Below are 14641 nucleotides of genomic sequence, written 5' to 3'. Positions count from 1 at the left end.
TATAAACAGAAATTCATAATATGTCAAAACTTCTCACTGTATCTATCTGGATAATAAAGAAATATTAGTTAAAGGTAATTACTTGAGATAGCCTCCCGCTAGCACAGCGGTAAGTCTATGGATTTACAAGAGGTATTAAATAACCCTTGCATCTGACAGTCCTACCAATTCAAGAGGTATTAAATAACCCTTGCATCTGACAGTCCTACCAATTCAAGAGGTATTAAATAACCCTTGCATCTGACAGTCCTACCAATTCAAGAGGTATTAAATAACCCTTGCATCTGACAGTCCTACCAATTCAAGAGGCATTAAATAACCCTTGCATCTGACAATTCTACTGTTCAACAGGTCATTCTGTTGTACTAAGTTTTTTTATTTCATTATTTTATTACTCTGTCAACAATCAAAGTTCAGGTGCACAATATTAGGTTATATACAATAATATAATGACAAGTCAGCAGACACAGTTTGCATGAAACATTTATATATTTATGTTGAAGTAACATGATAAAAAGTTAGCAGAGATAGTTTGAATCACACAATTACATTTAACTAACTTAATGACGAGACAGTTTGGATCAAATGTTTGTATATTTATGTTTATGTAACATAATAACAAGTCAGGAGACACAGTATGGATGAAAAATTTATATATTTATGTTCAAGGAACCCAATGACAAGATTTGCCAATGTTTTCTCATAAGACAGTACAAAGGGAATCATTTTGAATGTGTTCCATCAATAACATAAAGTCCCCACTTGTAGATGTATTTAACAATAACTTAAAGAAAGAAACAAGTTTCTTTATTTAACTGTAATCATAAATCTACAGATAGACAGCATATAAATGACAATTATACACAATTCAGAAAATTATTTAGTACAAATGTTTTGGATTAATCAGTATGGTATAAAGTTTTCACACAAAATATTTACCAAACCTTCGATACTCTGGCACATTGTTCCTTTCATTTTATATCGAACATAATACACAAATTATTTGTATTAACAAGTTGTTGTTTTACATTTAGGACTCATGGAATTTATAGATGTGATTAAAAACAGTCTTTCATACAAATCCCAGGTAGTGTTGAAACAACAGGTACATAGTTGACTCACAAAACCTGGGAAAGGCAGGGTAACAAAGATGTGTGAAGGAAGGAATTATACTTGAGAGAAAAAATATCTGTTAACAGTTCTAGAGTAAAATGCTTTGAATGGCTGTCAGCAGTGGATCCTTATGGCCTCTTAATTAGCTGAAATAATTATTAAGACATAACTTGTGGTAAAAACAGACATCATTGTACACTATTTTAGTTGCTATAGAAATACCTCATTCTTCAGATATTCATTATTTTGCTGGACATCAGTAAACTGAGATAATAATGGCTTCTATCCATCATATGTAAACCTTGACAACACTGGGCTACAACAGGGTAATGGAACAGGATATTCTGTAGATATATCTTCAACTGGGTGATTGCTTCAGCCACATGGTGGCTCTCTGCCTTGACCTTGTTTTGTGACCTTTTTTTGGTTTTCCGTTTTTCCTTATCCCAAGATACCACTTGTGGTATTTCTTAGACTCGTACTGGAAGTAATCAGACTCAAAGTTTTCAATGAAAAGTACTTCATCGGAGTTAGGATTGTCCTGAGATAAATAAAAACACATAATGAAACGTTTGTAGGTATAGAGAGGGAAACAAAAATGGCTAAACCTTTCAGAATGTGCAATAGTTAAGATTATAGCTGTTTTACTAACTGAAAGTACAATTATTCTCCGAAATTATTTTCCAGAAACAAGGGTCAATCACACATGACAAGCATTAAACACAAGTACAACACAGATCTGTTTCACAAACCATGACATTAACTCTACAATTTAACATTTATTTCCTAGCTTTAGTAGCACTAGTTTCATTTGTTAATAAGAGTTTGATGAACTCATTACCTTTATCAAGGAAACATAAAACAAACATTCATAAAATGATATTTGAACAATGTTACACGTGCAGTATCATGTTTAAAAATGACCCAACAGTCGACCTCAATTTGAAAACATTAGATGTTTCATCATAATAAAAATACAAACCACTAGAATGGTACCCTGGTGATGTTAAAAGGGTTGAATAATGAAATTCTAACAATATTCTAATACAATTCACATGATTTTCTAACTAGCATGGCCAAATTTTCCAAGAATTATAACCACAACCAAAGTTTTGTTTTCCTGTGGTTCTACTAAAACACTCATTACATGGAACATTCATGGTTATATAACTGATTTGTTGTACAAAACATGTTAAAAAAACTCAGATGACCACTTATCTAGAATACAAACATATACAGCTGGAGTACATGTGGTAATGTTGACATGAAAGCCAAATGTTACTAACATGAAGTGAGTGAACCATGTGCCAGGTTAATATGACTCTAAGTTACTGCCAGTTCATCAATATTACCAGAAGTAAAGCTGATTTCTTCCTAAAGCTTCCACTTCTTGCTGAACTGTACTCAAGTCCAGGCATCATCAGTTACTATGTTTCTTCTCACCAGTTGAATCCAGCAGACACATCTATCAGATGAACAATTTGACAATTCACAACTTCAGAAGTGTCACAGAATTCAAGATACCATTCTCATACTGTATGACATTCATAGTACAGTGATATCTACTGCTGATGTGTTGTCCACTAGCTGCTCAACTGTTAAATATATTAGGAACCACATACTGTTAGAAGTTTCTTGAAAAGTTTACTGGATCCAGTATTCTTCCCTTGGTGTGAATTTTTGTATATGATGGTGGGATCTCCTAGAGAAAATTCTGTTCTTTCAGTTTACCTCCTATGAGATCTAAACATTCACCTTGTGAAGGGGAGGAGAGGACCCTAGTGGTTGAGGAGTCTAACCTGAACATGCTACTTTGGCCTTAAATTCCTATAGACAGGAATCTTTGAGGTGGCCCCAAGGGTCAATCAGCTGGCCCACTTTGCCTAGTTCAACTGAGTACCAGTGTTGGACGTTCTCAACAGGTGTTGTGGACATCGTATCTGATGCTGATGTTTGGGAATAGTGCTCACGAAACCCTGGCATTGCTGCAGTGTCCTTGTTTGGCACTGTTGTGTGTCCCCTCGTAAGGCTCCATGTTGGGTGGGGTCAATGGGCATCAAAATATTCTTTCTTTATGATGGATCCCCAATTAAAAATAAAAATAGATCATAGGTAAAGTACCATGACTCAAAAATTCTGAGCAGCAATCTTCAACTTCTTCAACACCTGTACCTCGTATTCTGATATTACATTCTTCATCAGACAAACCTGAAGGCAAATGTCTCCCTTTTGTTTTTTTATTCAGAAGGGACTAAAGGGGCTTGCTGGCTCTTCTAAGTCCGACAAAAAGTTACGTTCTGGGGACATTTTGGTGGAAACATTCACTCCTAAACACAGTGAACTCCTCTTGCATTTGAAGGCCATTGGGGATACACTCATTAAAGTTATTCCCATGCTACTTTGAATTCGCCATGAGGACTTATTAATGAAAGAGATTTGAAGAACATCCTCGAGTTATAAATCCTTGTTGTCCAAAGGAGTTTCTCCAGTGAGGCATGTCTCCACTTGCAAAGATGGAATTATGATGCCAACCAATTTTCTAATTTTGACGTTTGCTTCACCATGGCCGCCTACCACCATAAAGACAGGTTATCTAAATTGCAAAGTATGGCCATATATTCCAAACCCTCTGAAATTTTCCAATTTTAGCTGTTCAGTCACTCAAGGATATCATGTTGTGGTTCCTTGGTGTGTGCTTGTTGTGGTGGCAAGGACCATGTTGTTTATGAGTGTGAAATAGACTCTCATTGTGTTAACTGTAGTGGAACTCACCCATCTTACTTTTGTTTATACCCTAGATATTGGAATAAAAAGAGGTACAACGTTTGAAAATGGTTCACAACATTTCTTGCCCCAAAGCTCGAAAGTTACTGTCCACCACTCCGTCTAAGACATATACTGCTGCACTCCAGTCCTCTGCTACAATGGAAGACCAGACAAATCTCTCTGTGCCTCCAAAAGAATCGTTTTCAAACCACATGAAAAGTCTGTTGCCCTCCATAGTTATGAAAGTTGATGAGTCGACATCAACACTCATCTCTGTCCCTACCATTCCTTCCAGTAGATCCCTAGATCCACTTCCTTTGGTTCCAGGTTTGGGTATTTCCTTGGGCCCACCTTCTTCTTTGATCCCAAGATGTAGAACAATTATTCGTTCATGCCTTCTGAAACCTACATATACAGTCACCTTTCAGCAGGTTTCTTTGTACAGAAATGACAAGTTGTATGATGAATGGGTGCATGGAGGGGTGACACTGCTGGTCGATTGGCATGTGATCACCCTGTCTTTGCCACTTAGCACACTTTTGGAGGTAGTAACCATCAGATTTTCCTTGGGTCGTACCATCACTGTTTGTTCTTTCCATCTGTCTCCTGGAAACACCTATGATCAATCAGACTTTGTTGTTCTCGTTGAACAGTTGCTATCTCCCTTTTTAATCATTTTAACGGACATAATACTATTACTATTGATAGAAGGGAGTCGCACCATAGAGCATATGCTCTCGGACCACAACTCTTCTCTTTTCAGTACTGGTATTTATACATACTTTTATGCACCTGGTCATTCTTGTAATGCTATTAATTTCTCAGTCTGCTCCCTCTTCACTTTTCCTGGAAGGCTGACAGTAACCCCTGGAGCAGTGATCATTATCCTGTCATTTTGAGAGAGACTGATCATGGCCAATGCCACTTGACCCAGGGGACCTGGTGGAAGTTGGACCAGGCTAATTGGCCCTCTTTCACTGGTCTCTTAGAAATTGATTCTGCCATTGTCTGTAAGTCATCGATAGACGACTGAGTGGCAGCAGTGACCGAGTGTACTATCCAGGCAGCTTATCAATGTATTCTTAAAACCTCAACACTTTTTCCACAGTATCCTCGTCCGTATGAAATCCTGCCCACCACATGGCACAGAAGGCTCAAAAACGGGTCTGGGATACCTTTCGTAGGTATCCCACACTTTCAAACCGTATCACTATTCAATGGGCCCGTGCAAATGCTCGGCAGGTACAATGTCAAACCAGAAGGAATCTTGGATTACATTCACAATTAGCATCTCTTCTACCACCAGTTCCATAAGGGACAAGATTTGGAAGGTTAGTGGGCAGTATACTTCTGTCCCCTTATGATTTTGCTCTCTGATGGCCAGGAAGTAGCTGATACTCAGAGCATCGCCAATACTCTAGGTGAAAGCTTTTGCTATTTATCTAACACTTCTACTTTATCCTCCACCTTCTTAGCCATCAAGACTCGGGCAGAGCGATCACCTCTTTACTTTCGAGCTGATCCTCTCTCTGACTATAATTGCCACTGGTGAAATTCAAACTGGCCCTTCATCGGTCGGACCTCATGATACACACTACGAGAAGCCGCATCATCTCTTTCTTGCTTATTTTGCTATTCTTCTCGTTGTGTTTAACTGGATCTGGCAGGAGAATGCTTTCTCTAAGCCTGAGAAGGATCTCAAGATTCCTTCAAACTATAGTCCAATTGCTTTGACAAGCTGTCTCTAAGACCATAGAGAAGATGGTTAATGTTTGGTTCCTCAAATCAAATTATTCTCGCCAACCAAGTGTGTATCCTGACAACAGCACTCTACCATGAACAGCCTGATTTAACTTGAAATGTCAGTCAGAGAAGCCTTTCTCAAACGACATTGTCTGTCAGTATTATTTCACCTTGATAAAATTTACGTCATAATATTCCACATGTTACGGTCTTGCCGTCTCAACACAGGTTTACCCCTAACACTGGACAATGTCACTGGCAATGATGACATTGTCCCCTTTACAAATTTGTTTTTAGTTTTCTGAGGATCATTGATCTTTTTAATGCTATTTAAGTTTTTAATTTATAAATTAAACCTTTTTTAAGGTGACTCCTTTTTAGGAATTACAGCACAACGATAAGGAATTAGAAAACAGTCGTAACGTCAGAACTGGAAAGGTAAACTTCAGGTGTCTAACACTAATGTTTGTATTTACCTGTTAGTTATCCTGGTGAGATATGATAATCACAATTATGCTACAGATAATCCTTTACAACTTTTATTACTGTATTCTTTGTTATTTAAGCAGAATATTCGTGATGAAACTGTAGGCAGAATATTCGTGATGAAACTGTAGACAGAATATTCGTGATGAAACTGTAGACAGAATATTCGTGATGAAACTGTAGACAGAGTATTCGTGATGAAACTGTAGACAGAATATTCGTGATGAAACTGTAGACAGAATATTCGTGATGAAACTGTAGACAGAATATTCGTGATGAAACTGTAGACAGAATATTCGTGATGAAACTGTAGACAGAATATTCGTGATGAAACTGTAGACAGAATATTCGTGATGAAACTGTAGGATGAAACTGTAGGCAGAATATTCGTGATGAAACTGTAGGCAGAATATTCGTGATGAAACTGTAGACAGAATATTCGTGATGAAACTGTAGACAGAATATTCATGATGAAACTGTAGACAGAATATTCATGATGAAACTGAAGACGAAAAGCGGAAGACTTTCGAAACGTCATCCTCTACACTTGTGTCTCCACAACAGGAAGTTGTCGTCCATTCTACAAAGTTTCATCATTGTATTACTGTAGTTTTGTTTTCTTACCGCTGTAGACTAAATGTAAAAATTGGATTCAATGTTATTTATGTTTTCTACTCATAAATTAAACTATTTTGTTTTAACATGATTCTTTTTATGAATGTTGATAATTTTGCTTTAACGTTTTACCGGTTGTTTGGAGCACACAGCATAGTTGCTTTGCGTCATTAAACGCCAAACAGCCAACCAACAAACCAGGATTCTAGGCGATCAATTGTACTGATGGTCTGACAATGCGATGACCTCACTTGTAGCCACTGTATAACGGCGTATGTTTGACAAACTTGTCACATAACTATTGCTTTCCACGTCACTGAAGTAAACAAATGTCTTATTTATGGTCATTACATTATGAACTTGAATTTCTTAAAACTCTGCTATTCTTAAAATTTCTAACATTGGGTATCTTCAATTTTATATGAAGCTGAAATACATCATTAGGCCACACGAGTGGTGAAATAACATATGAAATGCACACGTTAAACCACAGAAATGGTAAACAAACACATGACTGGACTCGGGAATATCACCGATACGTTTTAATGGAAACTATGAATTTCCCTATATTGTTTTGACTAATATAAAAATCACAATTTAAGAAACCAGTGTGGGTCATAGAGCATCACCAAAACACAGATATCGTGACCTGTTACCTGTGCATATAGATTTCCATTTTCATTCATAGCCACATACTTTCCTGCTGTTGTTCCTCTAATTTTCACTCCTTCTCCGTTAGGCGTCAGAGAGACCGAAAAGGTTCCTACCATAGAAAAAAATTTGTCAGTAAGAAACATAAAACCGAATAAGCTAAGTTTATCCAGCTAATTACAAATAGTTGTTTGAAAATTGTATAGAATATTACCATTAACAGAGCTAATGACGTCACTGTTTGATATAAAACATACCTCACTGATTCAGATGAATACAATGAATTAGGATGATAAACAGAAACAATAATATCGGATACAACATTTCACCCTTATGACACCGTTTGTAGTAAGTGTGTTAAACACTCAAAGTGAATAAACAGCAGTTCTTGATTTTAAATTACTAGCCAGAATAAATGGAAACAGCCAAAAGCACCTGCCGCCACACAGGCTTTCTACAGCTCTTCCAACCGCACTATGGCACTAATAAAGTTATTACTCAACCACCGTGAAAATGCATTTTGTTTTCTGCAACACCACATCATGAAGCGTTTTGCTTTTGATTTACTGCTCCATAAGCTAACACTGATCACTTACAGCCGAACAAGTTTAGTTGGTTTTGAATTTCACGCAAAGCTACACGAGGGCTATCTGCGCTAGCCATTCCTAGTTTAGCAGTGTAAGACTAAATGGAAGGCAGCTAGTTATCACCATCCAACTCCAACTCTTGGGCTACTATTTTATCAGCAATAGTGGGATTAACCGTCACATATAATGCCTCCCAATGGCTGAAAGGGCAAGCATGTTTGGTGTGACCGGTATTCGAACCCGCAACCCTCAGATTGGGAGTCGAGTGCCCCAACAACTCTAGCCTAGTAAGAGGCAAAATGAGCTACACGGAAAGTTAAAACGCTATATGAAAGACTGAATAGAATATTTCCCGGAGATCATAACAACTCACTACAACTTTTGTACTACTTAGCTGTTGTACACTTAAACAGAGTTCATCATTTAATTATTATTGTTCTACCTAATAAATATATCATCGAAAATATTATTTCATACACAAAATCAATCAACAGATGTTAACAAGGGCAATGACGTCATATTACTACTGCAATATTAACCCTACTAGTGTAAAACCACACCAATTTGATCTAAGTATAGGCAACATGTCTGCAACACTGCGTAAAATCCTTTTATGATCATTCTTGGGTAGTGTGAGAAGAAAAGACATGTTTTCATTGACCACAGCTTGTCGGGATACGATGTGGTTTTAGTTAAAGAATCTCTGGTCAACAGCTTGTCGGGATACGATATGGTTTTAGTTAAAGAATCTCTGGTCAACAGCTTGTCGGGATACGATATGGTTTTAGTTAAAGAATCTCTGGTCAACAGCTTGTCGGGATACGATATGGTTTTAGTTAAAGAATTCTTGGTCAACAGCTTGTCGGGATACGATGTAGTTTTAGTTAAAGAATCCCTGGTTAGCAGCTTGTCGGGATATGATATGATTTTAGTTAAAGAATCCTTGGTTAGCAGCTTGTCGGGATACGATATAGTTTTTGTTAAAGAATCCCTGGTTAGCAGCTTGTCGGGATACGATATAGTTTTAGTTAAAGAATCCTTGGTTAGCAGCTTGTCGGGATATGATATGATTTTAAAGAGTTCCTAGTGAAATTTTTTTTCGTTCAAGCTAAACGAGTTAGTTTAGCTTCTTTCAAAACTCTAATTAATCGATACATAAATGTTGTTTCTGATAAAGTAATTTATATTAATGGTTAATTCATTGTAAGCGATACTTGACATGTACGTAATCGTTCTCAACTTTAGAGACCTATTTTCTTGCTTTGTTTTAATAATCTGTAAAATTACTCTTCTGATGTTCTTGTCTTCCCTTTATCAAGTGTAAACATTCGCTTTTATTGTTAACATTTGATAAGGATTTTGGTTCTGTAGGACAATAACCCAACTGGCAGGCTAAAAATAAATTAAAAACACATGCTTCACTCACATGTATCTTCGTTTGTTGTTCCATACCTGGTGTAGCGTCTCGACATTCAATTCGCTACGTGATATTTGGGACTAACTGATTTGTTTACTATACAGTAATCTGTCATCGTGATAAAAAGATAAATAAATTGGTGTTAAATTCATTTAAAACATTGCTTCACATGAACTCAGAATACGCTGGATGACTAGCAGGTGGAATGGTTCATTGCTTCACGTGAACTCAGAATACGCTGGACAATTAGCAGGTGGAATGGTTCATTGCTTCACGTGAACTCAGAATATGCTGGACGATTAGCAGCTGGAATGGTTCATTGCTTCACGTGAACTCAGAATACGCTGGACGACTAGCAGGTGGAATGGTTCAGAGATTAACGGGAAAGTAATGTTTTTGTTTTTTGAATTTCGCACAAAGCTACTCGAGGGCTATCTGTGCCAGCCGTCCCTATTTTAGCTGTGTAAGGCTAGAGGAAAGGCAACTAGTCATCACCACCCACCGCCAGCTCTTGGGCTACTCTTTTACCAACGAATAGTGAGATTGACCATAACAATATAACGCCCCTAAGGCTGAAAGGACGAGCATGTGCTTGGCTCTTTATTTAATTATGAATTAATAATCTGGGACGGCTGTTCTCAATTAGTTGTGGTGAGAAAGTCAGAAACCAACAAAATAGCATGTGGTACAAATCAGTAAGGCAATTATTTCTGACAAGTATCAAGTACTGTTGTTTTTTTCCTGTAATAATACACCGACGAGAATCCAACCAGGAACATTTCGTTCGTAAACCTACCACTGATCTTTCAGTGGGTAGAAGATATGATATATTGTTAGTGTTTTCTTAGTGCAAATCTACACAACGAAGTATCCCTAGTCTGTTCACCACGGAGAATCGAACCTATGGAAGAGGGGGGTAGATAAGTATTACACTATATACAGAGTACAGTGACAGTAGGAACACACGTGGTTAAATTTTATCTCCAATGCGCATGCGTATATTTGAAAAGTAGAAAGAGTTTAAGTGAATAAACAGAGACTGGGCAGCACCCTCTGGCTATCAATCGCTGAGCCTCTGGGTCGCCATCTATGAAACATTAAGTTAATTATAATCGGTCGGCTATATGTGGATTGACAGTATGAACAACTTTTTACTCATGGAAACTTGACTAACAATAACAGTATGAACAACTTTTTACTCATGGAAACTTGACTAACAATAACAGTATGAACAGCTTTTACTCATGGAAACTTGACTAACAATAACAGTATGAACAACTTTTACTCATGGAAACTTGACTAACAATAACAGTATGAACAACTTTTTACTCATGGAAACTTGACTAACAATAACAGTATGAACAGCTTTTTACTCATGGAAACTTGACTAACAATAACAGTATGAACAACTTTTTACTCATGGAAACTTGACTAACAATAACTGTATGAACAACTTTTTACTCATGGAAACTTGACTAACAATAACAGTATGAACAACTTTTTACTCATGGAAACTTGACTAACAATAACAGTATGAACAACTTTTTACTCATGGAAACTTGACTAACAATAACAGTATGAACCACTTTTTACTCATGGAAACTTGACTAACAATAACAGTATGAACAACTTTTTACTCATGGAAACTTGACTAAAAATAACAGTATGAACAACTTTTTACTCATGGAAACTTGACTAACAATAACAGTATGAACAACTTTTTACTCATGGAAACTTGACTAACAATAACAGTATGAACAACTTTTTACTCATGGAAACTTGACTAACAATAACATGAACAACTTATCAACTTGTACACAAAGTTTAACGTTGTATCAACAACTCGCATCATTTGATATTTGTTAATTTAGTTTAAAGTTTTACTAAAGGATATAAACGTGAAGTACACGAGAGAACAAATGACCAATCAATGTTTTGTATTCTACTTTTAAAATTCACACATTTTCTATCCAACAATTTATTTATAACTTGAAGAACATAAACAGTTAAAAAGATACTTTAAATATTGGTAATCTATACCGAATGGTTCTTAACATTACCGAGAACTAATAAACAAATTTACTCTTTGTTATGTAATACTAATATATAACAATATACATACTAAATATATTATAGAAACTTGTATAATGTACATATAAATGACTTAAGTCCGTGTAATAATACAATAAAATGTGCACATGTAAAACAGAAAGCTGAGTGCTGATAACGTAGGTTTAGGAAACTGCTCTTTACCATTTTGTTTTTTAACTTTCAACGTAAAGAAATTATTGCATATTTTATGTCCACCGTTGGGCGGCGCTCCATACAAAATGAAAACTTTCCATGATAAAATATGGGAAAATGTCCAGTATTACACGTGATGCGTCTTGTCTGTTGCATTGATGTCAGTTTCCGACAGCCAAAGAGAAGGTTCGTTGAAATTCTAATATCTGACCAAAGGTCGCACACCTGGGTCAGCTGGTACAAGTGTAATAAAGTGCAAGAGAAAAGAAATAAAAACCACCAAAAGAAACGAATCTGAGTAAAAGATGGTAAAATATAAAGAAGTCAGACATCTGATGTGATCTGGTTGGTCATCCAATCAATACTGATAAAAAAATTCACATCTTTACACTAATACAATGCCAGCAACATCGGTGAGGAATGAATTAGGTCGGGGGGCATTTTAGGGCCTGATTCACTTAAATGGCAGGCTCCACTTACCCTCTCCCACTTTCTAGTAATCTATCAACCAGTTGAAAGGGATCATCCATTTAGTATGTGGCAGCTTTGTAGCATCAACCCTCCAACCTCTTCCCTACGTTCCTTTAAGAAAATGGATCTGAAGCCATTCTCTCTCCAAATGACCAAACGACTGTTATCTGGCTGTAAGGTGAAGTATAAAAAGAAGATTATTCCACGTGTTGTTGACACCGTTAATATAAACAGCAGTTGTCTAAATCAGTGTCTGGTACCTCCACGTGTTAGTTCCCTGGCAGTATTGTTAACACCGTTAATATAAACAGCAGTTGTCTAAATCAGTGTCTGGTACCTCCACGTGATAGTTCCCTGGCAGTATTGTTAACACCGTTAATATAAACGGCAGTTGTCTAAATCAGTGTCTGGTACCTCCACGTGTTAGTTCCATGGCAGTATTGTTAACACCGTTAATATAAACGGCAGTTGTCTAAATCAGTGTCTGGTACCTCCACGTGTTGGTTCCCTGGCAGTATTGTTAACACCGTTAATATAAACAGCAGTTGTCTAAATCAGTGTCTGGTACCTCCACGTGTTGGTTCCCTGGCAGTATTGTTAACACCGTTAATATAAACAGCAGCTGTCTAAATCAGTGTCTGGTACCTCCACGTGTTGGTTCCCTGGCAGTATTGTTAACACCGTTAATATAAACAGCAGCTGTCTAAATCAGTGTCTGGTACCTCCACGTGTTGGTTCCCTGGCAGTATTGTTAACACCGTTAATATAAACAGCAGCTGTCTAAATCAGTGTCTGGTACCTCCACGTGTTGGTTCCCTGGCAGTATTGTTAACACCGTTAATATAAACAGCAGCTGTCTAAATCAGTGTCTGGTACCTCCACGTGTTGGTTCCCTGGCAGTATTGTTAACACCGTCAATATAAACAGCAGCTGTCTAAATCAGTGTCTGGTACCTCCACGTGTTGGTTCCCTGGCAGTATTGTTAACACCGTCAATATAAACAGCAGCTGTCTAAATCAGTGTCTGGTACCTCCACGTGTTGGTTCCCTGGCAGTATTGTTAACACCGTCAATATAAACAGCAGCTGTCTAAATCAGTGTCTGGTACCTCCACGTGTTGGTTCCCTGGCAGTATTGTTAACACCGTCAATATAAACAGCAGCTGTCTAAATCAGTGTCTGGTATCTCCACGTGTTGGTTCCCTGGCAGTATTGTTAACACCGTTAATATAAACAGCAGCTGTCTAAATCAGTGTCTGGTACCTCCACGTGTTGGTTCCCTGGCAGTATTGTTAACACCGTTAATATAAACAGCAGCTGTCTAAATCAGTGTCTGGTACCTCCACGTGTTGGTTCCCTGGCAGTATTGTTAACACCGTTAATATAAACAGCAGCTGTCTAAATCAGTGTCTGGTATCTCCACGTGTTGGTTCCCTGGCAGTATTGTTAACACCAATATTATAAACAGCAGCTGTTTAAATCAGTGTCTGGTATCTCCACGTGTTGGTTCCCTGGCAGTATTGTTAACACTGTTAATATAAACAGCAGCTGTCTAAATCAGTGTCTCGTATCTCCACGTGTTGGTTCCCTGGCAGTATTGTTAAAACCGTTAACATAAACAAAAAGGGTTTAAATCTGGCACTTTCACATGTTGTTAATACAGCTACTATAAACAGAAAACATCTGATGGTGTCTCGCACTAACTTATCGTTTTGCCGAATTTTACTTTTCTACATTGATGTAACATACACTTAAATCTGACATCTGTTCCAATCTCAACGAAATCAAATAGTGGTCATTTGTCTCAGTTATTATTGGGTCAAGTGGCTGTACCATTACTTTGGAAGCACTTCCACATTCTCCTAACATACAAGATCTTGATACGACTGTCAGGTTTACAAACATCTGATGTTAAGATGAAAACACGGGTCACAGAAAATACAGAAATGAATTATTTGAAAGCGAGAAGTGAGACCCCTCCCCCAAGTTATGTTTTTATTTCAGATCACATGAACGATTAGATGGCTGATGGTTTGTTATTTACAGTAACATTTAATAAACACTCACCATCACCCTGTTTGTTCTTTCTACCGAATATGTTTCCTTCCTTGTCCATAGTCAGGAAGTATCCGTGCTTGTTGTAAAGACGGCTGCAGCTCACCCTACAAGAGCCTTCGTCATCCTGTAATCAAAAACACACGTTCAGAACCCAACACCATAAGTCTGAGATTTTGAAACAGAAACAAGAAGACATATCTTAAAAGGCTGGTACAGTTATGTCACCGTGATTGACTGTTTACTGAAAGGGGGTGGATCATGTCTGCGACCTCTAGTGACCGAACGTTTTCTACAAACTCAGTTCCCCTCCACAGCATGGTTTCATCCACCTTTCCTTTACGTTTTCTACAAACTCAGTTCCCCTCCACCTTTCCCTTACGTTTTCTACAAACTCAGTACCCCTCCACAGCAGGGTTTCATCCACCTTTCCCTTACGTTTTCTACAAACTCAGTTCCCCTCCACTGCAGGGTTTCATCCACCTTTCCTCCACG

At 37.5% G+C, this 14641-nt stretch overlaps 1 protein-coding gene across 1 annotated transcript; it reads right to left on the bottom strand.

Moving 5' to 3' along the window:
- Positions 1-638: 638 nt before the first annotated feature.
- LOC143251818 (putative fibroblast growth factor 1) lies at positions 639-14315 on the bottom strand. Its single transcript, XM_076503057.1, has 3 exons — positions 14159-14315; positions 7380-7486; positions 639-1654 (listed from the first exon to the last, which is right to left on the bottom strand). Exons 1-3 carry the CDS (start codon positions 14205-14207, stop codon positions 1472-1474), a joined length of 339 nt encoding a protein of 112 aa, XP_076359172.1. The 5' UTR covers positions 14208-14315; the 3' UTR covers positions 639-1471.
- Between the last annotated feature and the right edge of the window lie 326 nt (positions 14316-14641).

Source organism: Tachypleus tridentatus, chromosome 6 (assembly GCF_004210375.1).
Source record: "Tachypleus tridentatus isolate NWPU-2018 chromosome 6, ASM421037v1, whole genome shotgun sequence".
In the NCBI taxonomy this organism is placed as follows: Eukaryota; Metazoa; Arthropoda; class Merostomata; order Xiphosura; family Limulidae; genus Tachypleus; species Tachypleus tridentatus.
This window is presented reverse-complemented; position numbering and strand designations above follow the sequence as displayed.